General features: G+C 36.3%; 1 protein-coding gene across 1 annotated transcript; it reads left to right on the top strand.

The window, feature by feature from the left end:
- Positions 1-9524: 9524 nt before the first annotated feature.
- Positions 9525-13945, top strand: LOC149207128 (ABC transporter B family member 15-like). The gene is made up of 8 exons (XM_089397934.1): positions 9525-9806; positions 9895-9949; positions 10036-10214; positions 10293-10750; positions 10875-11415; positions 11497-12363; positions 12458-13455; positions 13579-13945. Exons 1-8 carry the CDS (start codon positions 9525-9527, stop codon positions 13943-13945), a joined length of 3747 nt encoding a protein of 1248 aa, XP_089254060.1.
- Positions 13946-25724: the final 11779 nt, after the last annotated feature.

The raw sequence follows: 25724 nt of genomic DNA on the forward strand, positions 1-25724 counted from the left end.
CTCTTTTGTATTTCTGTTCTACAATTGTGACTTCCTTTTTGTCATGGTCTAAATTGTACAAGATGAAAGAGTCCATATCAGAATGCATGGAGTATATAGGGAAATTCTGTGGTTTTTTTGCACTCATCACCATGTATTTCATCAAGGTCTCTCTATATAGTTTCCTTTGTTGACCAAAAATAGATATGGTGGCATATGACATATCTAATTGCAAGGATCCTTGCAATTTTTCTCCCCAAGAGTGAGATAACAACATTCCATATGTGGGTGGGATGTTTGCAACTACTATGTCCATTACAATACTCTTTGTTGGGCATTGGATAGAGTCAAAGGAAAATAGGTCCTTATATGGTCGAGTGATATCTAAGTTTAGTCTCTCCATGATTGCTTTTGCCATCAAGTCATGGTATGCCCCTGAGTCTAGAATTGCATTATGTAATATTTTGTCATGAATGTTTAGGCTAATGTAGAAAGGAGGAATTCCCCCTTGCTGATGAGTACCATTCACCTCAGGGCCAAACAATAATTTAGGTTGATCATCATTCAAATTGACAACATTTTCTCTCTCTCCTATATTTAAAGTTTTAGTTATATGTGATCTATAGGATTCAGTTTTTACTAGTTCAGTCAAAGGAACTGATATATTTAATTTTGCTATTTCAGTCTTGAGGTTGAAAAGGAGTTGAGCTTTGCTTGTTTGGATGATATCTTCGTTAACAAATGAAGATTGTGTGTTTTTATCTTGTTTTTCAATACTACGTAATTCAGTCTGTGTTTCAGCAGTTTTGTGTTGATTACTCGTATTTGGAATGTTTTGAGTGACTGTTTTAGTTTGAGTTTCGGATGAAGTTATATCTAAAATTTTTGTGCTAGAAGTCTCCTGTGTTCCCCTAGGAGGTATTTGTAAAATTTTAGTAACAGGAGATTCTGTTATCTTTTTAGTTTGGGTTTGGATTGATCTTTTAGTGGGAGCTTCATTATTATTTTTAATTCTTAAGCTACACTGTTTGTGAACCTCATATATGGCAGATTCATATCCCTGTTTAAAGTCAAAGGATTCCCCAGATTATAATTACAATTGTTGCAGCATATACAATTATTGTTCTTCTTGAGTAAGAAAAACAACATCTTCATTTTTTATTCCTAATAAGTTTATCTGGGTGTCATCTTCTCCTTCATGGCTTTGTGAACCTTCAGCATAGTTTTTATGGAAGGAAGGTCTAATTTGCTGATATGGTATTTCATTCTTTCTAGTGTTAGGATTCTTCCCAAAGTTGGGGTTTCTTATTGCGGGTGGCTGTTGATTCTCCCACTGAGTTTTTCTTTCCATGTTTTCTAATCTATCCATTATTATCTCTACACTCTTTTCCAAACTATCTATTTTACCATCAGAAGTGGAAGTTTCCTCTTTAATGACAACTCTCTTTCCGTTTCTCATTTGGAAATTAGATTCATCTATCTCATGCAACTCAAAATAGTGAGTAATTTTATTCACATGTTGTTGGGCAATACAATGACCAGTAGCATTAAACAAAAAGATTTTGCTTTGATAATCTTGGGTCATGGCATGGAGTTGTGTAGGAAAAACTAGAGGTGCATATCGGTCTGCCATGGCTTGGATTTTGGCTTGACTATGGGATAAAGTGTTGGTACTTGAGGAAGGGCTTCAAATGGATGGAGATGAACTAGATGAGGATGAGGTGTTTGGCTGATGAATAACTGGTTTAGGGGAATGGGCTGTGGTGGATATTATTGGTGAGGTGGTAGTAAATGTAGGTGTATTTACAGTATTTGAAGATTGTGCAGAAATTTCAGAGGTAACAGTAGTAAGGGCAGCTAGTTCAACAGATTGTTGAAGGTAAGCATCATCTATATGGCTTATTAATGTAGAGGTTAAAGCTTATAACTTGTCACAAGTGTCAAAGACAAGTTTATTTAAATTTGGATGGATAGGCACCTTTTTTTATTCAATGAATTGAATAAAATTAGGGTCTAACACAGTTTCATGAATTGCATTCTCTGATTTAGTTCTAAACAATGAGAGGTCAAATGACAAATCAAATGGAATTTCCTCTAAAATTGACAACTCCTTACGGAGTGATTTTTTTTTTTACTAACTGGCTACTACCTACTTGAGGTTCTACCCTTTTTTGTTTTCTTAAAATTCTATCTGGATCATCAACTATTGTAGAAGGGTTTGGATCTAGATTTTCCCTAGTATAGTGAGTCTTCTTGGGAGTCAGAATTTTAACCTTTTTATCATTTTTTATGAAACTTTTCAAGAACACATTCTAAAAATGACCTTAAGGGGCTCCAGTATGGTCGATAATTATGTTATCACTCCAAAAATTCTCTGGAAGTTATTGAATAAAGAAATGTTCAGAGGTAACCACAAACCAACTTTGGAGATCAGGATCTAGCCTTCCTAATCTCAGAGAGGGCTCTCTCTTTTTTATTTAACTTTGTTTAGTTATTTGATTTTAGGCTAGTTATTGTTGTACTTGGGTTTTGATTTGAATTTGGGTGGTGGGATCACTTACTTAGATGAACAAAGGTTTGCTTTTACCATTGGGCTATGGGGTCAAATGCCAAACAAGCAAGACTGGATCCAATTCTAAAAACAGTGTCTACAGGGCAAGATAGAGGAGTTAGTACAGATCTCAAAGGCTTGATGGTGAAATGGTTTCCAGTCGGATCCAGGGAGCAATTAAGGGTTCCTTAAACCGAATTATGAAGAGAAATGAAAGAGGTCAACCGAGATGGGAGAGAAATTAAGGGTTCTCAAATCTAGATATCAGAGGAAAACATATGAATGATTAACGGTGGAAAAAAGAGTGTACTTAAATAAATTAAGAGTTAAATTTCTGGTTAATTCATTCAAATTTAGATAACATTTAAGTTTATGAAACACATAAAAAAGTAACAAAATCAGACAAAGAAGATACTTCACTATAATAGCTCATCTCATGAATCAAGTAATGCAATCTTTTTATTACTTGCTCCAGTCTGTTGACATGAAAATTGGTACAATAACCCTTAGGTTTAAGATCAAAATAACTCTACAAATGCATAGCAATCCACACTCAATACTTCGAATTATGAAGTATTTATACAAAAAATAATTTACAAAATATCCCAAACTGTCTTGGGAACTAATCTACGAGAAAGAAATATCTTCATGTAAGAAGATAGAGAGCTATTAAATTGCTGCTTGTTGTCCCTGTTATTTAGGTTCTGTTGGCTTTGATCTTTTGCCTTTTAATTTGCTTAGCTGTTTGGTTTTCACATTGGATGCTCTATTCACTCTGATATTTCAACTAATACACTTTCACCTGATACAGTTTGACCTGACTGACCTACAAATATCCTTTTAGTATGCCCTTTTACTTTTTACTGTACATTTTATATCTTTACGGTGTATTTCTACAGTAAATCATTTAGCTTTTCCCATGTCTCGGCATTTGGTAATTGGATGTTGAGCATCTTCTTGTAGATCTCATCTGCCTCTATATATTTGGAAAAAGTAGGTTTATTGACAAAAAGGTGTTTTATCTCATGCTAGAGGTAAAACAAATTCTCAAAAGTTTGATATAATACTTTGCCAGTAGGTATGCCCTTCATGGATGAAGTATTCACCTAATCTCTGGCCACTTCTTGAATTTTTCTGTTATGGTCCTCTTGTGTCATTAGATTATCATTTGTAACGAAGGGATTTGGTAAACCCTCTTGCCTCAAAATTTCAAACTTCACCATGAATATGTCAATGGCCAATTGCATGGTTTGGCACTTATCCTCTACGTTCAACATCAAATTCCTCTTGGTGAGGACTCTTTTAGCTTCTAAAATTATACATGTTCTGCTAAGTATCTCTGATTCCTGCAGCTCATACTTGTTCTTGGAGTTGAGCAAGTGAATGATCCTTGTAGCTTCCTTTGGCATGTCTCCAAGTTCTGCTTTGACTCTTTGAATGGCTTCTATAGCCTGCTTTATTAAATCAATCTATTCAAAAATAACTTGGATAGATGGCCAAATATCATTGACAGAGTCAATGATATTGGCCCACAGTTGCTCCTTAGCCTGACCTAGAGGTTCATTCAATTTCAGTTCCTTCTCCAGGCTTTTGATTGATTCATTCATCCTTGTAGACTTCTGTTGTTCTTCTTTGTGCATGATTTGGGCAATTCTGTAATCTGTTTCCAAGCTAGTAACTTTTTCCTTAAGCCTGTTCATCTCAGTGGTTTGAATGGACATTTATTCCATTTCTTTGACCAACCTGTTTGCCTCATCACCTGTAAACCCTGTTGCTATTGACCCTGTTGCTGATGTAGTTGGTGTAGATACTGGTAGTGTTATGGCCATTAGAGTTGTGGGAGCCAAGGATGCTGCCAAAGTAGAAGGTACAACAGTGGTAACTGTTGGGATAACAGTTGGAGGAGCATCATCAAGACTAGCTTGCTTTAGTTGAATCAAGTTATCTAATTCTTTCTCCATCTCCTTTAACTGATCATTCAGTTGTAGCACTAGGTTGATCATCTTTTCATGATTGGTTTGGCTCTCTAGGACCTCCTTTGTTTGTGGGTGTTGTAAATGAGGTAGCTTAAGTTGTTTCTTAAGGGCTGCTATATCCTCATTCTTTATTTTTATCAATTTATCAGTAGCTTTAGTGTCACTTGGATCATGACCCAGTTCAATGACCAAATCCTCCAATGACTTGATCTTGTTGTCTTTGGCCCGTGAGAGGCCTTCTCCAATTTATATTGGGTTGTTACATTATCTAGTGAATCATGCAACTTGTGTGCAGCCATGGCTTTTCCTGTCATGGTGGAGTAAATCATCTCTCCAATCTACTTGTGGAACTCTATTTGATCAATGGGATGAACATCCCTAGCCAACACCTCAAAATCAGTCTTCTTATAGTCAGCCAAGGTCTTTGGTTACCAAACAGTGGGTTGCAAAAATGATACCTGCCTCTTTCCTTCTTCAATTTCAAGGCTAACATCAACGTACTCTGGTTGGTTGGTGTATGCTTGAAGTATTGGGCATATGTCTCTACCTTCAACTTCTCATTCCTCATCTTTATTTCTTTGTACCTATCTTTGATGTCCTTTTCTCCGTCAGTTGGCCTGACAAAGGAAGAAACCTCAACACTTTGTTGTCTAGGAGTTTAGACTTCTGTGATCCATAACATTGTTTAGAAAATCTTAGGCAAAATCACATAATCAATCTTTTGTCGACGCGTTTCGAACCAACCAGTGTGGTTCATCGTCAGGACAAGTTGAAGAACAGATCCAGCTTCGCCTGTTTAAATAGCTAGAGCAGAGACCCCAACGGTTACCTGGCCAAAGGTTGACTTTGTTGTCTCTCAATCATTTGAGTGTTGGAGGTTGATGGCTGCTCTGTTTCACTTGAAGCAATTGTGTCTTTGATCCTCTACCCCATTGTTTTGAGTGTCAGTTATTTCCACCGATTCAGTGCTTTCCTCCTGTTCAGACATAGGATTCAATTTGGGCTTTTTTCTGAGTTCAAACAGCTCATCTGTAGTCTCCATGGCAGAACTAGATGCCTCTTCCCTATTCCTCTTTGGATTATTCTCCTCATTGGCTAGGGTCTATAATACAAGATGAATATTCATTGGTTCGCATAGTTGTGGAACCTACATGAAAGAACTTTGGTCAAATTTATTTTCTAGATAAATGAGTGTGTTCTCCACATCCACAACTATGATATCCATATCAATCAATGTATTTTCCAACCACTCAGATTGGTTGGAAAACTATTCAATGTCAGGTCTTGGGTGATGGATGTAAGGTCCCAATTTGACCTCGAGTCTTAGCTTGTTTATGACCCCATGAGGGTCATACTGGCATATGAAGCTATTACTGAATTTCATCTATTGTAGTATCTTGTCAACCTCTAGTCCAGCCTCTCTGTTATTGCAAATGAATGGGCCAAATTGGTTTTTCATCTTAAACTAGGTCTTCTTCCTAATAGATAAGAAGTGGACCTCATCAAAGTTGATGATTTGTCTAAAATACTTAAGTGTAAATATCCTCATAGGGAGGTATTTGGGCAACTTATAAGGAGCTAATTGGCAGCCATAAACCCTGATTTCAGTGTGGTTCTGGTACAAGTACTAGTCTCCCACCTTGATGTTCTTACCCAACTGTAACACCCTCTTGACTTCTTGGTTAATTCTAGGTTGAGTGTTATTGGTCAACATGTTCATGACTGGGTAGAGAAATGAATATATGAAGTCTTTATATGTAAATGTTGTGGAGCATTTCTGGATCAAGGGTGTCTAGAAGACAACTGATCTCTCTTTTCCCTTAGTATCCAACTTCTAGATCTTTATAGGGAACTTGTCTGCTTGGTAATATAAAAACATGTGAAACAACATTGAAGAGTACTTGAAAAATATTTCAGTGGGAAGGCATGACATTAGGGAATGGGTGGACTTCTAGGAATAGATATTTGGGTAAATTGAATTCCCAAAGGTGGATTCCATCTACATGGTTTAGGAATCTGTCCTTACTCTAGCAGTGGAGCTTCAGAAGGCAGTTTGCAGTAGCAATGTCTTTTGTTTGGAAATCATTGCCTTTTAGTGCCAAATGGTCGATATCCAGGTGAGGGGTTGACACAAGTCTCACGTCTAGAGAGGTCTGGGAAGCCATTTTTAGGGGGAAAGGTGTGAATTAAGCTTGTATAGGTTGTAGCAGTGAGGCTTTGAAAACTCTAGTGCAATGAGAGGGTAATTTGGAGTTTGCAAAAGAGGGGTTTGGGTATTCAGGTGGAAATACTCTTCAATTTAGGGGGAAATTAATTAAACTTTGAGTTAACTATACGTTTTCAAATTGAGAGGGTCGTTCTGTTTTTTCTCTTTATACTTAGAAATTGGTTGTTCAGGCTGCAAACTAATTTTAATGGTGATTGTAGATGGTATGATGGCCTCAGTTGTGCACTGGATGCTTGAATTAGGTGTCTAGAGCTTGTTTGGGAGATAAACAGTGGTCAGTTTCGGTTGCAGAGGCTCAAGGTGGCATAGGAAGGCTTGGGTGGCATTCACAGTGCAAATGAGTGAAAAGAGTCAAAATGGGCTTCTCTAGCCTTTTAACCGGCAATTGCTAGCATTTGGCGCAGAATTCATAAATGAACAGTGGATGGTTTTGGCTTTTGGCGGGGAGGCGGTTTTATGGACGAGCGCACCACTTTTGTCAAGCATGTAGTATTTCCTTGAGAGCACGTGATTTCACCTAGAGCTGCCACGTAGCAGAATTGAGCCTAGGAAAAACCGCGAATTTCACGTGCTCTTGGATTGGTAAAGGTCGGAGTGGGAATGAGCACGATATGGATGCTCGCCATTTGATCTCGGGGTGGGAGATGTAACAGCTGTTGCGTAGTCAAGATGCACCGAGGGGCATTGGGGTCAGGATTTGCAGTGGCCAAGGGGTTAATTACAATAAATTGTAATCAATTAATGAATAAGGTGGGGATTAGAAATATAATGAGTAGGTTTCATGGAGTGGGACCAAGGGTTAATGTAGCGAAGTTTGTTTAACTACACTTGAGTTGGTGGGTTAAAAAGTTTATGTCGGGGAAATATAACTCGAGAAGTTAATTAAATAATGTGGGGGGGCGGCGGGAATAAAAAATAAGGATAAAGAGTTTTTATGGGTTTTTGAGGTAGAATAGAGAAATTAATAAGGGGGGAGGTGATTTTTCCATGGTGAATGGCTTTCACACTAGGGAAAGGGGTTTCTAGGGAGGGAGAAAACATTTTGAGGGTAATTACTAGAAAAATATCTGAAACCAAGGGATAATGGTCAAAATGAAGGGAAAAGGGTATTTTAATAAGAAATGATGGGATAATGGGGAAATTAGTAAATAAGTATGTGGGGGTGAAATGAAATGAGAGGAAGTTAATCAAGTAAGATAGTGAACATCCTTTCACTCTCATAAATGCTCCTGCACACTAAAACATAGCATTTAAGCATGATAAATGTGCTTATGATTTAACAGCCTTGTACATCTGCAACCTTTCTTCTACCTACTTTTTATTTACCCTAACATTTTTTCTTCACTTTATTGGGTGCATTTGAGCTAGCATACCCTCTATTTCCTTTTCTTTTGACAAGCAAACTATCTAATTCTAACTTTATAACTTCCATTGGCTCAGATTAAGCTTATGAGCACATTTTTATTCTCTACCTAACTACTGATCTGCCAAGGTTAAACATTTTGGCTAGATCTTTATTCTCTATCTATAAACATGAAATTTAAAGAATGAATTAGTCAAGATTAAGTTATTTGACTATCATGGGTTGTGGCATTTATGTCAAGTTGAACACAACCATTATTCTGCACATAAAAGTAAAAGCAATGGCACTTGAATTTGTACACATCCATGATCAGTTTTTTGTTTGGGGTTCATATTTTCACTTTTTTTTATCTTTTCTTTTTCTTTTTTGTCCTTTGATTATTCTTTTAGAATATACTCTCTTTACATTTTTTAATTTTTAATATGGAAAACATTTTGTAGAAAACAAAAGTATGTACAATATTACAAGACTAACCATAGCCAATTCAAAATTATGAATACTTTTATTATAGGACCCTAACAGAAACATTTGTCCTTCAATTTCCATATATAATAATTTATTCTATCATCCACACGTGTCATATCGGTTTAACTATAAAATCAAGACCTATTACATACCTTTCACTTGGTACTAAAATCCTCGGGAAATAAGAAAATGTCAAAGTGCATTCATAGAAAATACAACCTACAATAAATTCCTTTACATCCAAATTTTAAATTTTATTTTACTCAATTTTATTTTAAAATTACTTTTCTTGCCTTAAAAAAAATAATAAAATATCAAATTACACTATGCTTCTTTCTAACTTGAATCACCATTACACTTATTCACACTAAAATATCTAGTACAAATGCAAAAACCAATAGAAAATACCTTAATATTTCTTCTCCTAAATACACAATACTCTAAGATAGCTTTCCCTTCCCTACGATTTTTAATTTTAATTTAAATAAATATTAACCTACATCGTTATCCCAAAAAATCAATCAAACGCACTAAATTAAATGTGGCCATTCTAAATGGTACAAAACCTCTAAATTTTGAGAATCAACGAATCAGCGATAGAAGAGAACAGTGGATGGCCTCCACGACGGTTTCACTCGAGATGAACTTCACGGATTACGTTTGTTATTTCACTCATTAAGAACTCCACTTATTACGATTGTTTTTTAAAACGCCACTCTATAATGTATGTTTCACCCAGTGAGGAGTGCAACTGAATATCTAAATACCTCATTTCTTACACGGAATATATTCTTTTATGCAATCCGATCGTTCCTTATGACACCTGTTCTTATTATTAATATATGACGTGAATACGATAGTGAGAGGCTTCTGTTTGCAGGCTGTAATAATTATATATAAATATATTGTTTTGCCAGAAGATATTGAAGCCTAAGTCCTGTGTTCTTCCTGCACTTGAAGAATATGGCGACGGAAGTAATAGAGATGTCAGGTCTGGAAGAACGAGAAGAGGAAAGCAACACTGACAGCACGTCTGTTCGTGCAAATGATACAAATATCTCAATATTGAAACTCTTTAAATATGCTGATTTATTTGATCTCTGCCTTGTGGCATTGGGCACTGTTGGAACTATTGCAGATGGACTGAACATGCCCATCAAGATGTTTATAATAAGCAGATTGATAGACGAAATAGGAAAATTTAGTTCCGCATTCAGCGGAGATTTCGGTCATACTGTCAACACGGTAGTAATCATTTCCTTTACACAGCAAAACTTGTCGCAATTCCCATCTCGGATACTAAGTAATGTCTCGGTGTTGGTTAATTGTGCAGTATTCCTTACATCTGATGTATTTATCGATCGGTGTCTTTTTTTGTGCGTTTTTAGGTTGGTATCATATCTTCCTCCTCCTTTCACACTTTGCAATGTTTATGAGAAGGCGTTTTTAGGTTTGCTTCCCTTTGTCTCATCAGAGGCGTTCTGTTGGGCAAGGACCGGCGAAAGGCAGGCGTCTCGGATGCGCTTGAAATATTTGAAAGCCGTACTGAGGCAGGACGAGGGATTCTTCGACACCCAAGGCACCACCACATCGGAAGTGGTTACGAGCGTTATTAATGATACCCTCGTTATACAGGATGTTTTCGCTGAAAAGGTAGGATCTTAATTACTTTATCCTCTCATCTAATTCGTTGAGTTTTCTAATTCTGATGCTAATATTGTCCATTCTCAGATACCTAACTTCCTCATGAATATGTCTTTGTTCGTCGGCAATTATTTTGTGGCATTCTACTTGACATGGAGACTCGCAATAGTGTCATTTCCATTCATAATCTTTTTGATAATTCCCGGAGTAATGTATGGATGGATTCTGGTGGAGACTTCTCGCAAGTTGAAAGAAGCCTATAATATAGCCGGCAATATTGCAGAGCAAGCTCTTTCATCCATTAGGACAGTCTTTGCTTTCGTTGGAGAGGACAGGACAATGACCAAGTTCTCCGATGCGCTTAACTTAACTGTAAAGCTTGGCCTTAAACAAGGTCTGGTCAAAGGGTTGGCAATAGGTACCACAGCAGTGACCTTCGGTATCTGGGCCTTCAACGCTTGGTATGGCAGCACATTGGTTATGTATCATGGGGCTAGCGGAGGAAGGATTTTCGTCACTTCATTTCTCATACTTATGGGTGGTTTGTAAGTTTTCTCCCTATCCATTTCTCTCCTTCTCAGTTATTTCTATAATTGATACAAGAACGGAAAATTTAATCCATTTTGTTAAGTTCAATCACAATTTCTGGAATCACTGATGTTTCTGCAGAGCTCTCGGGACTGCGCTTCCTAATATAAGATACTTCTCAGAGGCACGTGCTGCTGGTAAACGCATCTTTGAGATGATCGACAGAGAACCGATCATTGATTGGGAAAATCGAAAAGGAGAAATATTGCAGGAGGTCAGTGGCGAAATTGAATTTAGAAACGTTGAGTTTGCATATCCATCTCGACCAGAGTCCAAGATATTTGACAATTTCTGTGTCACTATTCCATCAAGCAAGACCGTTGCGTTGGTGGGAGGAAGCGGGTCAGGCAAGTCTACGGTTGTGGCGTTGATAGAGAGGTTCTATGATCCGCTAACTGGAGAGATTTTGTTGGATGGAGTGAACACTAAAACTTTACAATTGAAATGGTTCCGTTCCCAGATTGGACTAGTAAGTCAAGAACCTGCACTCTTTGCTACATCAATCAAGGAGAACATTCTATTCGGGAAGGATGGAGCCAGCACGGATCAGGTTATTGCTGCTGCCAAAGCTTCCAATGCTCACAATTTCATCAGTCAACTACCAGATGGTTATGACACACAGGTAAAATTCATCTTTTCTTTCTCATCTTCCATTTCTGGCAAGTGCAGTCGATTTGAATTTCCTTTCATTTGGGTAATACAGGTGGGTGAGCGCGGAGTCCAGATGTCCGGAGGGCAAAAGCAACGTATAGCTATTGCAAGAGTTATGCTCAAGGATCCTCGTCTACTTCTTCTAGACGAGGCCACGAGTGCTCTAGATGCAGAGTCGGAGAAGATTGTTCAGGATGCTCTAGAGCAAGCTTCAGTCGGACGCACAACAATTATAGTCGCTCATCGCCTCTCCACAATCCGCAACGCGGACATGATTGCGGTGGTTCAAAATGGTCATGTGATCGAGACAGGTACGCATGAAGATCTGATCTATAAACCACACGGAGCATATGCTACTTTGGTTCAGCTGCAACATGCCGCGGCACAAAAGCCAGATGGGCGATTCGAAGGCTCCAGTGTGCTAGACCAGTCTTTGAGAGCAAGGAGCTCTAGCATCTATAGCAGATCGAGTTCGAACATGTCTGCATCAGTCCAGCGAGAACTGATAGTTGAACAGAAGCCTCCGTCGGCCCCTTCATTCCGTCGACTGCTTCTTTTAAATACTCCGGAATGGAAGCATGCTCTATTAGGCTGTGCAGGAGCCTTAGCTTTTGGAGCAGTTCAACCTGTCTATTCCTTTTTCCTTGGGGAAGTTATATCTGTATTTTTTCTTCAAGACCATCACCAAATCAAATCCAAAATCAAAGTATACTCCTCCATTTTTGCGGCCTTGGGAGTAATAGCGTTCTTAGTGAACGTGCTGCAGCATTACAATTTTGCAGCTATGGGGGAATATCTTACAAAAAGAATTCGAGAGCGGATGCTATCCAAGATCTTTACATTCGAGGTTGGGTGGTTCGACAAGGACGAGAATTCTAGCGGAGCTCTTTGCTCCAGACTCGCAACGGAGGCAAATGTGGCAAGTACCTGACCTAAATGCTTTAATATTTCTAATAATGTTGGGATTTGTGTCACAGTTTTCTGATGATTAGAATGTTCTATTTGTATTATAGGTGAGGTCCCTGGTTGGAGAACGTATATCGTTACTTGTACAAACTTCTTCCGCCGTGATAGTAGCCTTCACGATGGCTTTGATTTTATCATGGCGCCTTGCAGTTGTAATAATTGCAGTGCAACCCGTCATAGTATTATGTTTCTACACCAAAAAGGTTCTGCTTAAGGCCATGTCTCAAAAGTCTCTCAAAGCTCAAGATAAAGGCAGTCAACTAGCAGCAGAAGCTGTTGCTAACCATCGTACTATTAGTGCATTCTCTTCTCAGGACAAGATTCTCCGTCTCTTCGAAAAGACTCAAGAAGGACCTCGCAGAGAGAGTATCAAACAATCTTTGTTTGCAGGGTGTGTCCTCGGAGCATCGCAATTCATCACTGTAGCTAATTTCGCTCTGGACTTCTGGTATGGGGGACACCTTGTAGCGAAACAAGAAGTCAGCTCCAAAGTTCTTTTCCAAGTTTTACTCATTCTGCTGAGCACTGGAAGAGTGATAGGAGAAGCAGGAAGTATGAGCACCGACATCGCGAAAGGCTCTGATGCAGTCGAATCTGTCTTTGGCATCCTGGACAGAGAGAGCCAGATAAACCCGGACGATGAGAAGGGTGAGAAAACGGATAAGATAGAAGGAAGCGTGGACCTGAGAAACGTGGACTTTGCTTACCCAGCTCGTCCAGATGTTATGATCTTCAAAAACTTCTGCTTAAGGATAAAAGCTGCCAAAAGCATGGCACTTGTAGGACAAAGCGGATCCGGTAAATCGACCATCATTGGATTAATTGAAAGGTTTTACGATCCCCTAAAAGGATCCGTGAAAATAGATGGAAGTGACATCAGGAGCTTCAATTTGAAGAGTTTGAGGAATCACATAGCTCTGGTAGGTCAAGAGCCCACGCTGTTTGGAGGAAGCATTCGAGACAACATTCTCTACGGAAAAGAGAAAGCAAGCGAGGCGGAGATGATCGAAGCTGCAAAGGCTGCAAATGCTCATGACTTCATCAGGTAATACTGCAATCGTTCAATTGAAACAAAATGTTTATAATCAACTGCAATTGAAATAATTATTTGTGGAATGGAATATGATTTATTGAACCAGATCAGTGAAATTAACTTGGATTTTTGCAGCTCTTTGGATGAGGGATACGAAACAAACTGCGGAGACAGAGGAGTTCAATTATCGGGAGGACAGAAGCAGCGGATTGCGATAGCGAGGGCGATAATAAAGAATCCGAGCATATTACTGCTGGACGAGGCAACAAGCGCATTGGACAGCCAGTCGGAGAAGATCGTTCAAGAGGCGCTGGACAGAATAATGGTGGGGAGAACGAGCATTGTGATAGCTCATCGACTCACAACCATTCAGAATGCAGATTGGATTGCTGTGATTCAAGACGGGAAAGTGATTGAACAGGGGAGTCATTCATATCTGTTGGGCAAAGGAGAAGGCAATCCATATTACACTCTCGTCAACATGCAGCGACCCCATCACTAGATTCGCATCTGCCTCATTTTAATGTAACTCTGTTTTTCGAATGAAAATTTGACGAGGACCTTTTTTTTTTTTAAAGAGCCTGTAAAATATTGTGAGCGTATTTTTCTTTCTGTATTATAATATATATATATATATATATATAGAAGTTTGAGATGAAATAGAATTTTTTTTTGTTACGGTAATGATTTTTTTGTTTTTTAAAATGTATTTATAAAAATATAAATAGATTCAATGTTTCAAAAAGCTTGGGTTAAATTCAAGTTAGATTTTAGTTAAAACTAATCAGGAAAAATGTCATGAAAAATGTTATTTGGTCTCAAGAAATTTTATATTTGAAAAAATAAGATGAATAATTGTATAATAAAATGTTATTCCTCAAATTATAAATGTAATTGCTATATTTATGCCAAAAATGTCAGACCTCACATTATGGATGTAATTGCTATATTTATGTCCTGATTCTTAGATATTTATGCCATGACTTTTCATTATTAATTGTAAAACGTTTTAAAATTAAAATTGTTGAAAATAGTGGTACTCACATAAATAACATACTTACCATCTATAGTAAGGAAGCATTTTCATAAAAAATAGATAGGAATAAGATGTAAACAAATATACTTAACTACCATTAAATGTGCAAACTTACAACTTGATACTACCCACCAAAATTTATGCAAGTCCTATTACACTTTATAATATGTTATTTTATGTGGGTAGATCTAAGTTGGTTTAATTTCCCCCATTAAATAGGCTATATTACATATGAATATTATGGGTTAATACCATAGGTTCTCATACCATGCCCCAATATCCAAGGCGAGTCACATTATTAAATTTATTTTATCTTATTTTTATTTGTGTAATTTGACCAAGTCAAAATGTTTATGGGATAAGATAGGACAAGACAAGACATTACAAAATATAATGAGAAATTTCAAATGAGTAAACCAATATATCAAGGACTTTAGGTTTTTTACATAAAAGTTTATATGGAAGTTTAAACAAGAGGTTTTATATTTTTAAATTTTATATCCAATTGTAAATATGTAGAGTTGAATATAAGAAATATTTTTACATAAATGTAATATTTAAATTAAAGTTTTTTGAATTGGATTAACTTATATGTTTTAAAATTTAATATGAAAAATGATAATTATTTTCTCTTAAAAATTATAAAGATTTGAAAATCTAATTGCACAACAAAATTTACCACTTACATTATATTCAACACACATATAAATACATCAATCATTGGTTAAAGATAGAAATTCTATCTTAACCACACAATCACTTAGTTAGTTGAGTAAATATCTCAACCAAACACTAAACTAGGAATCATCTAAACAACTCCTAAATAATAGGAACAAAATCCTTTACTTAGAAACCAAGACAAGTAGGAATTATATTTTCCAAGTCCCCCTCTTAATGACTACTTGTCACAACCTCAATTAGCGAATTCTAGGTGTTGTCAAACATGACAAAAGAATATGTCTGCATCGATAGAAAGGAACAACCATCCACGAGAATGCATGAGTGCCCAACCGTTGCAACCGTCACAACCACCAGTATACTAGGATGTCATGCGCATACATGATTCTGTCAACCATTATAATTTTCCATCATTATAAATTCGAAATATTCTATGCTACTAACTCCATGAAGTTGTCTCTTAACCCTTAAAAAAATGTAGTAGGCAAATTGGATTCCCGAGTTCCACACTTGAACTCCCAAATGATGGATATTCCACAGTCAATTACTAAACAACATCCCAAATTGTCGTCTAATCTCACCAAAACGCCACTCTCACATCTTCAACAAATGAGGGATCCTTCCCTAGATCCACATTTGCCAAGCTAACTCGATAACCATCCATATTAAACTTTTACCTACACTTGATTCTTTCTATAAATCCCTCTAGACCATTAAACTAATTTGCTTACTCGATAATAATAGGAATTACTGCTTTGTTGACAACATGATTGGTATGGTCTTAGTCATTATGCCAACTCTGCAAACAATTAAAACAATGGAACACCATCTTAACGTATACACTAGCTCCATTTTGCTTTCCTCCAAGTTTAATAGATTTAACAATCTCCTTGCCAGGTCCAATTCCATTCTAAGAATGAGGTCCTCATTAGCAGTCTCTTCCTCTAGGTTCATGTTCTCCTTTATGAGTGATAAACAATGCTCCACAACAACTTCATTTCTACCATGCTTCTATTGCGCTAAGACAAAAGGGACTCATTCATACGAGTTCACGACTTTTCAAATGTATGATGTCCAACTTATGCCACAGGCGTACACATAACTCACAAAAACTCATGTATCTCTCATGCATGACTCACTCTTGCAACAGAAGAAACAAAAACCTTCATTGGTAGCGATATCAATTCAGAATAGGACCCCGTCTTCAATTGTGTCGATCATATTGTTAGCCGTGTCAATGAATTATTGCAGCTGCAGGCCATGATTTCCTGGGCCAATTACTAGAATCCGATAAAAATTCTCTATCGTTGGTTACTCATCCGCCGATCTAACTGCCGAAACCATTGGGCCTCAACTTCAACATATGATCCCCTACCACCAATCATATTCCTAGATCCATAATCCCACTCTGAGTCAAAGGATCCCTCCCGACATACCATGGAGGGGAAACCGTGCAATGTTATAGCATGTGTATTAGTGGAGCAAGATTTAAATTGTGACGACTGCAATCTTTGTACCGATAGCGCAGTGATCAGGCTTACTTTATCGCAAGGCTTCAGTACTCACTAGTGCATTCAAATGCCAGATGCATCTCTTAAGAGAGTGCAACTGTTTTTTTCAATACTCAGCACACTTACACACCAAAAAGACAAAAAACTTCACAACAGAAATTACATACAAAATAATCTATTTTAACACACCCCTTTTTTTAATCAGATAGCAAATAACTCTCTCATTATGCTGGGATTTTCTTCAATGGAGTTATCCATATAGTTACTAACTTTTATACTAATTTGAAAATTTAATTGCACATTAAAATTTATCCCTTGCATTAGATTAAACACATATAAATACATCAGTTAAAGATGGAAATTTGATCTTAACCATATAATCACTTAGTTGAGTAAATCTCTCAACAAAACACTAAATTAAGAATCATCTAAACAACTCTTCAAAAAGAAGAACAAGATCCTTTATTTAAAAACCAAGAAAAATAAAAATTATATTTTTCAAATTAAAATTTTATTAAAATATATTTATATAAAATAAGAAATAGTTTAAAATATTATTTTTTATAAATTATAATAAAATATTAAAAAAAATAAATATTATAATAATTTAATAAACCCAAAAAACAATGTTAATCAAGATCTATATCAAATATAAAATTCTAAACCTAATCCCTGTGATCTATGCAATTGCATATCCCTATACAAACTAGTGATCAAGAAAAGTCATGAGTCTTCAATTCCGTTCTTATGTGCACTTATGAGATTATTAAATTCTAGGGTTATGAATGTGAATGGATTATATTAAATTCTTGTAGGTATGAATATGGGATGTATTATAATATGATTTGTTTTTTTTAATCAAACCTTGTTTTCTTGCACGTAGGTATTATAATTTACATCGAGTCCGGTGCTATACAAGATCATGCAAAAGTGTTGTAGATGTGAGCTTTCACTATTACAGTAGCTTGTTGGGGTCAATGATTGAGTTCCAGGTCGAGGTCTCCTCCCCATGAGTTTTCAGTGATAAATTTTTGGACAACTCAATAGTAAAACCTATGTATGAGATATTTCTCATGTATATAGGTTCCATTATTCATAGTCAAAGACTTCTCATAAATGCATGTTTTATTCATCTAAAAGTTGCACAAATTGTAGTTAAAATTAATAGCTTTTATATATGGTTCATATTCAATTGCAACTAATATCTAGATGGGTATTAAAATGTCTCAAAATATATTGTTGTGATTTTATTTGATCAATAGTATTAGTTCCAATTAATCTCTTAGATCATCCCCATCAACGCTGCATTTGGCTTTTTTGTCTCTTAGTTAGTGATTGTCCTCAACAAACATTGCCTCATTTGGTATGGAAATGGTGTGGATTATTGTTCTCATCATGTGTATCATTAAAACTGATGTTTCACAAATGCAATGGACCATGGGGTTTTATTAACGAATTATTGTGAAAGTATAAATTTTAAGTGATTAGGGGATAAATCCAATAAAGTTTGAGAGTATGTTGCATTACATTTATAGAGATATCCTTCCTAAAAAAACATCCTCATCACTAGCTGCAAAAAATTAATGAGACATCAAATGGGAAGTTTCTCATTGCAACAAATATAAATTATTTTCTTCCATCAAGGTTACTTTCTGAGTCAATATTATACAAATGCATTTCTATAAGTATAGTTCCTCCATTGTTCCTTATTGAGAGTTACTGTACTACTGATTTGAAAGCCATATCTCTCAATATTTTGGTACAAAATATTGTGAGGGGTCATACGTTCAAAGGGTTTTCAATATTCAAAGGAGAAATATTATTTACTTCAGTTAGAATTCCTAATGATAGTTTTTAGCTATGATGTTGGGTATTTCAGTGTGAAAGTTTGTTTGACACACAAATACATCAAAAATTATAATTAGTGTGTCATGTACATTGATGGTGTGAAGCAATTATTTGTGATTGGTTGTTGGAGAATGTTGTTAAGGACATAAATGGTTATGGTATTTTCTTCACATATAAAATTTCTTCATAAGTTTCATACGAGTTGGGGAATACCTCATTGAGGTAGTGATAGACCTTTCTAAACTCAAGGGTGTTAAACTTTTGAGTAGATATTGAATAAAAACAAATTGGGAACTCATGGGACATTGCTATACCTTCTCACTATTAAATATAATTTACAATATACTTTTTCTCTTATTTCTCTCATAGTTTTTTGACATTTACTAGAGGAAGAACTAACTTCTTATCTTTGCTCTTGTAACCTTGGAAGTCTTAATGGAGGGACTTGATATCTCAAATTCTCCACTTGTTCATTTAATGGGAGAGATGGAATATTACTATTTATTACTTCATTCTCTTTATCTCCTAGATTTTTCTTATGAATTTCACATCTTTTCTCACCACAAATTTCATATTGATTCGAATGTGTAGTTTACATTTATCTACATTGTTCATTGTACCCAATGGATGTAGTAGCATGAGACTTAGAGGGAAAAGACTTCAAACTTATTCCAAAAATACAAAAAAAATCTACAAGCAAAGGAGTGGGATCCTTTAGCCATCAATTTCCATGTTTTTCTAGTTTAGCATAGAGATAGAATCTAGGAATAAATCATGATGTAATAATTGTTGATTAGTTAAACCATAGTGGAGGTTCTCGAGGAGAATACCTCGCTGAAAAGATAGGATTAGTTATCATAGTGGAGGTTCTCGAGGGGGATGTCTCGCAGAATTGATAATTATAATAAATTTAAGCCTTTGTTTGAGGAACTGGCTGTTAACACGAACCAGTATATATGTAATTTTGAGGCTATTGTAAATGGATTTTGAATGAATGTGTTTATGTCATATTGTTGAAGAAAGGAGCAGACATCTCTATGTATTGGTCGATCTCGGAGACATTGTGACCTCCGAACCCCTTCTTATGCATCTGAACACATGTTTGCCTATTTAAATCTGGTATTTATGCATATATTTGGCTTCGCGCAACATTTTTATTTTAAGTCTTTATAATAGCGGTTCGGCCTTGTTTTCCAACTAATACTTTGATTAAAGTCTTTTGGAGTGTTTTTCCTGTGTATCGGCGTGCCCTGTTTCCTTTATATGCATTTCTTAATCCCGCAACTCAATTTCTAGTTTACACTAAGAAATCGTGAAAAGCTTAGTTCGAATTGGGAATCCAGACTTGAAATCATATTAAATATGGCTAATACCCATATCGGGTCCATGAGAAATATTGCATTGCAACACTTGAGTGGAGAGGGACTGGCCTTTTGGATCTCCGAAATCCGAAATTGTGGCACTTTCGGATCTGAAATGTTATAGAGGAGAACCTATAGTCCATTAGGTCCACAAAGTTTATCACATCACAAGTATTAAGCGGGAAGAGTCTGGTGAGGAAGCTTTGAAATTGCTGATTGCGACTGCCGATAACACCACAACGTTATCGCATTGGGAAAGGGTTATTAACGGAGCGTGATATCATTATTCTACTCTTGTGGAATCACCGATAGTGACCGTCGATAGTATATTCCATTCTTATGGAATAAAGTCCCCACTGATAGTGTATCTATGTATCAATGCTTTCCTTTGCGAAAAACCTGCTGATAATGTATTTTCATGTGAAATAGCATTACGACAATTAAACCCTGCCGATAGTTTATTTCCATGAATAATCGCATTACAACCATTTGAAGCCGCCAATAGTGTATTTCATGCACAATCGCATTAATTCCATTCAAAAGCCCCGCCGATAGTGTAATTCGTAATTCATATGGAATTACAGTTCCGATAGTCTAATTCGTAACTCCTATGGAACTACAGTTCCTATAGTGGAAAAGAGGCTCTATTGTGTAAATTGTTCCTGATAACAAGGGTTAGGGAAATTAAGGAGAAAAGAGTGGTAATAGTGGCTGAAAATGGAAATTTATGAACAATTGGTCTAGGAATAGATGACTGATACTCTAGTGGAGTAGGAAGAAGGAATTCCATTAGATTTAGAAGAAATTGTAACAAGATTTTCACGATTGTCTATATCGCCTGCACCCGAGCCACTGTTAGTGGTATCAGAGCAACCTTTTGACACTGAATTGAATCTCAGAAGCAAAAGAAGGAAGGTTAATATGGCTTTCAGAGTTTGAAAAGGACGAGGATGTGGTAGAAGAGGATGACCATTTGCAAATGTTGAAGTGATGGAAGCTATGCAACAGATGCAAGCAAGATTAGAGGCATTAACAGCAGGGAGAAATATAGATGATGGGGATGTTAGTGAGCCTGAGGTCGAAGCTAAAGGAGAGGAGGAAGTTGTAGCAGTTATTCATGATATGAGATTCTTCTAGTCAGTGTTGAGATCCACAGCTAGGCCAAAGACTGAGGTTTCAATATATGAAGGAGGATTGAATCCAGAAGAATTGATAGAATGGATTAATGGCATGGAGAAATTCTTTGATTATGAAGAAACAGAAGATGAGAAGAAAGTAAAGTTTATTGTCACTAAGCTAAAAGGACATGCAGCACTTTGGTGGGATGGATTGCAGGCAGAAAGAAAGAGACTTGGCAAACAACCTATCAAAAATTAGAGTAGGATGGTAGCAAAGCTAAGAAGTAAGTTTCTACTAAGTAATTATCAACAAACCTTGTTCAGAAAGATGCAAAATCTTAGACAGAGTTCTATGATAGTGAAAGAATACACAGAGGAATTCTATAAGGTAAGCATAAGAGCTAGACAAACTCAGGATACAGATGAGAAGGTGGCTAGATATATGAATGGTCTTAGGATGGACATTCAATATGAGATAAGTATACTATCTCCTAAAACAGTAGAGGAAGCTTATCAGATGGTACTAAAAGCTGAAGAAAAACTTGTGAGGAAGAATTCTGCCAGAGGGAGAGGTACTTTCCGAGGAAGGGGAAGTCAAGGTGGTAGAGGAAGATCTACAACACCTAAAGATGGAGCTAGCAGTAGCCCAACCCTGCATGGTGATGCAAGTGGTAGAGGGAGTTTTCTAGAGGAAGAGGAGGCAGAGGAAGAGGAAAAGAAGTAAGATGTTATAGATGTAACAAATTGGGACACAAAGCTTTTGGGTGCCCAAAGAATGCAGGAACAAGTCAGAGGAATACAATTGTTGCTCAAGCTGGGGGAGAAGCAACAACAGTAGCAGTAGCAGAAGAAAAAGATATACGAGAGAGAGAGGAGAATGTTTGGTAATCAATAAAGTTTTTCTCGAGCCGGCAAAGGAGATACTTGAACCATCACAAAGGAAGACCTTGTTCAGAACAGTGAGTAAGGTTGAAGGAAAATGTTTTCAGATGATCATTGATAGTGGAAACACTGATAATTTGGTCTTTATAGAAGTGGTGGAGGAATTGAAGCTGAAGAAAATGAGACATTCAACACCTTACAAGGTGTCATGGTTATAAAGGGACATCAACTTTTGGTGAATGAATAGTGTGAAGTGGAGTTGCAGTTGGGAAAATATAAGGACAAAATTGTATGTGATGTGATGCCCATGGATGTATGTCACAGATTGCTTGGAATACCTTGGCAATATGATAGAGAAGCTATGCATGATGGAAAAAGAAACACCTACAAGATTGATAAAGATGGTATCAATCATACATTACTGCCTAAGGGAGAAGAATATGCATCAGGAAAGAAGACTGATCCAAAGGCTGTGTTAGTGTGAGGAAAGGAATACTTATAGCAGATTGAAGAGAATGAGGTAAATTTCGTTGTAATTTGCAAGCCCAAGGTAATAATGACTTCTACTAAAGTTTTTGATTTACCCATTGAGATTCAAAAAATGTTGGACAACTATTGTGATATCATTTTTGATGATTTTCCTAATGAGTTACCACCCATTAGAAGAATTAACCATCATATATATTTGATTCTTGGAGAAAATCTACCTAACAAAGTATCTTATAGAATGACTCCCACAGAAAATGAAGAGGTTAGGAAGTAGGTTCAAGAACTGCTTGACAAAGGACTGATCAGAGAAATCTCAAGTCCTTGTGCAGTACCAACAATGCTGAGTCCAAAGAAAGATGGAGGCTGGAGAATGTGTATATAATCAAGAGCCATCAATAAAATCACAATTAGGTACATATTTCATTTACCTAGAATTGAATATTTAATGGATTTCTTGAGTGGAGCAAGGTATTTTACAAAACTAGATCTTAAAAGTGGGTATCATCAAATAAGGTTAAGTGAAGGGGATGAGTGGAAAATTGCCTTTAAGACAAATGAGGGACTTCATGAGTGGAGAGTAATACCTTTTGTGTTATCAAATGCACCAAGTACATTTATGAGACTGATGAATGAAGTTATTAAGGAATTTTTTGGTAAATTTGTGATAGTATATCTAGACGATATATTAGTTTATAGTATGTGTAAGGAGGAGCACATAAGACATCTGAATTATGACTTACAAAGGCTACAACAAGAGAAATTACTGCTAAATTTGAAGAAGTGTTCATTCATGAAAGAGGAGTTAGTGTATTTGGGTTTTGTTATTTATGCTGAAGGGCTAAAGATGGATCCAGAGAAGATCAAGGCAATCATGGAGTGGCCTTCACCTAAAAGTGTTTTTGAGGTAAGAAGTTTTCATGGTCTTGCTATTTTTTATAGGAAATTCATAAATAATTTTAGTAAGATCAGTGCCCCTATTATTGAGACCATAAAGAAGGATAAACAACCATTTAGATGGACTGCTGAAGCAAAAAAGAATTTTCAACTATTGAATAAGAAAATCACTGAAAAACCTATTTTGGTTCTACCTGATTTTAGTAAGCCTTTCCAAGTGAAGTTTGATGCTAGTGAAGAAGCTATTGGAGGTGTTGTAAGTCAGGAAGACAGACCTATAGCTTATTGTAGTGAAAAGCTGAATGATTCAAAGAAGAAGTATTCTTCTTATGATAAAGAGTTCTATGCAGTTGTGCAGTCATTGAAGAAGTCGAGACATTATCTAATGTCAAAGGAGTTCATAATTTATTTAGAAAACCATGCACTACAATATATTATGGAGTTGCAAAAGCTTAGCCAGAAACATGCTAGATGGGTAGAGTATCTTCAAGGTTTCCATTTTGTCTTGAAACATATAAATGGTCAATCAAACAAAGTTGCAAATGCCTTAAGTAGGAGAAATGTATTACTTCAAGAAAGTCAAATTCAAGTGTTGGGTTTTTATTTTCTAAAAGAATTATATGAGATAGATCCAGATTTTAAAGAGGCATTTGAAGCTTGTAAAAATCCTACTTTGATGGATACGAATAAATGGTTGGATTATTTCTTACAAGATGGACTGTTGTTTAAGAGAAATTAGTTGTGCATACTAAATTTTTCTATGAGGGAGAACTTAATCAAAGAGAAACATAGTGGAGGACTTGCAGGACATTTTGGTACATAGAAGACTTATGAATAGTTGAACAGATTTTATTTCTGGCCGAAAATGAGATCTGAAGTGGAAAGGTATTTGAAAACTTGTAAAATCTATCAATATGCAAAGGGAAGAAGCCAAAACATAGGTTTGTATATTCCATTACCAATTCCAGATAGGCCTTGGGATATGGTAAGAATGGATTTTGTTTTAGGCTTACCAAAGACTCAAAGATGACATGATTCAATTTTTGTTGTAGTGGACAGATTTTCAAAAATGGCACATTTTATTCCATGTTATAAAACTAGTGATGCTACTCACATTGCTAATTTGTTTTTCAAGGAGATAGTAAGATTGCATGGGTTGCCTAAGAGTATTGTCTCAGATAGAGATTCCATTTTTTTTGGACATTTATGGAGGACATTATGGAAGAAATTGGGAACTAAACTGAGTTTCAATTCTGCCTATCATCCACAGACTGATGGACAGACTGAAGTAGTGAACAAGAGTTTGGGCAATCTTTTAAGGAGTCTTACTGTAGAAAATCCAAAGCAGTGGGATCAATTGTTGGCACAAGCTTAATATTCATATAATAACTCTCCTAACAAGAGTACAAGATAGAGTCCATTCCATATTGTTTATGGAATGCATCCAAGAGGAGTATGTGAGTTAAGAAACTTGGGAAAAGATGAGATGAGCAGTGCAAAGGGAGAAGATTTTGCTTCAGAAATGCAAGCAATACATGAACAAGTGAAACAACATCTACATGATAGCAACATCAAGTATAAAACTAGTGCATACATGAGAAGAAGAGAGGTGAACTTTGAAGTTGGAGATTTGGTTTTAGCACACATCAGAAAGGAAAGATTTCCAAAGAGGGAGTATAACAAATTAAAGTTCAAGAAAATTGGACCATGAAGAGTATTAAGGAAGTTTTCTGCAAATGCATATGATATTGAATTAACCCCTGATGTTGGAATATCTCCAATTTTCAATGTTGTTGACCTGTACAAGTATGGAAGTGAAACTGCAGATGATATAGCACAAGATCAGGAGACACAGGAAATTGACTGGGTAAAACATTTATCTACAACAAAAGAGTTACATCCGGAAAGGATTTTGGACAAGAAAGTGTTCAAGAACACCAGAGAATAGGAGAACTTTCAGTATTTGGTCAAATGGAAGGATCAACCAACTTCTGAAGCTACTTAGGTAACAAAAAGCATGCTACAGAAGCTGGGTAGTTCTGTACAAGAGCTCATGGATAGGAGCCCATGAAGAATTTTGTCCCCAGGAGTCTGATGCAGGAGCATGAGACTTAGAGGGAAAATACTTAAAACTTATTCCAAAAATACAAAAAAATCTACAAGCAAAGGAATGGGATCCTTTAGCCATCGATTTCCATGTTTTTCTAGTTTAGCATAGAGATAGATCTAGGAATAAATCATGATGTAATAAGTGTTTATTAGTTAAACCAGAGTGGAGGTTCTCGAGGAGAATACCTTGCTGAACAGATAGAATTGGTTATCATAGTGGAGGTTCTCGAGGGGGATGTCTTGTAGAACTGATAATTATAATAAATTTAAGCCTTTGTTTGAGGAACAGGTTGTTAACACGAACTAGTATATATGTAATTTTGAGGTTATTTTAAAGCGATTTTGAATGAATGTG

Source organism: Pinus tabuliformis, chromosome 1_2 (genome assembly GCF_031772625.1).
Source record: "Pinus tabuliformis cultivar Carrire ecotype Pingquan chromosome 1_2, CPIR1, whole genome shotgun sequence".
Taxonomy (NCBI): Eukaryota; Viridiplantae; Streptophyta; class Pinopsida; order Pinales; family Pinaceae; genus Pinus; species Pinus tabuliformis.

Bases quoted from the DNA above. Each gene is read 5' to 3' on its own strand.
- LOC149207128 (XM_089397934.1), top strand. From the start codon at position 9,525: ATGGCGACGGAAGTAATAGAGATGTCAGGTCTGGAAGAACGAGAAGAG. The intron at 9,807-9,894 runs GTAGTAATCATT...TTAATTGTGCAG, and splicing joins TCGGTCATACTGTCAACACG to TATTCCTTACATCTGATGTA. The intron at 12,364-12,457 runs GCAAGTACCTGA...TTTGTATTATAG, and splicing joins TCGCAACGGAGGCAAATGTG to GTGAGGTCCCTGGTTGGAGA.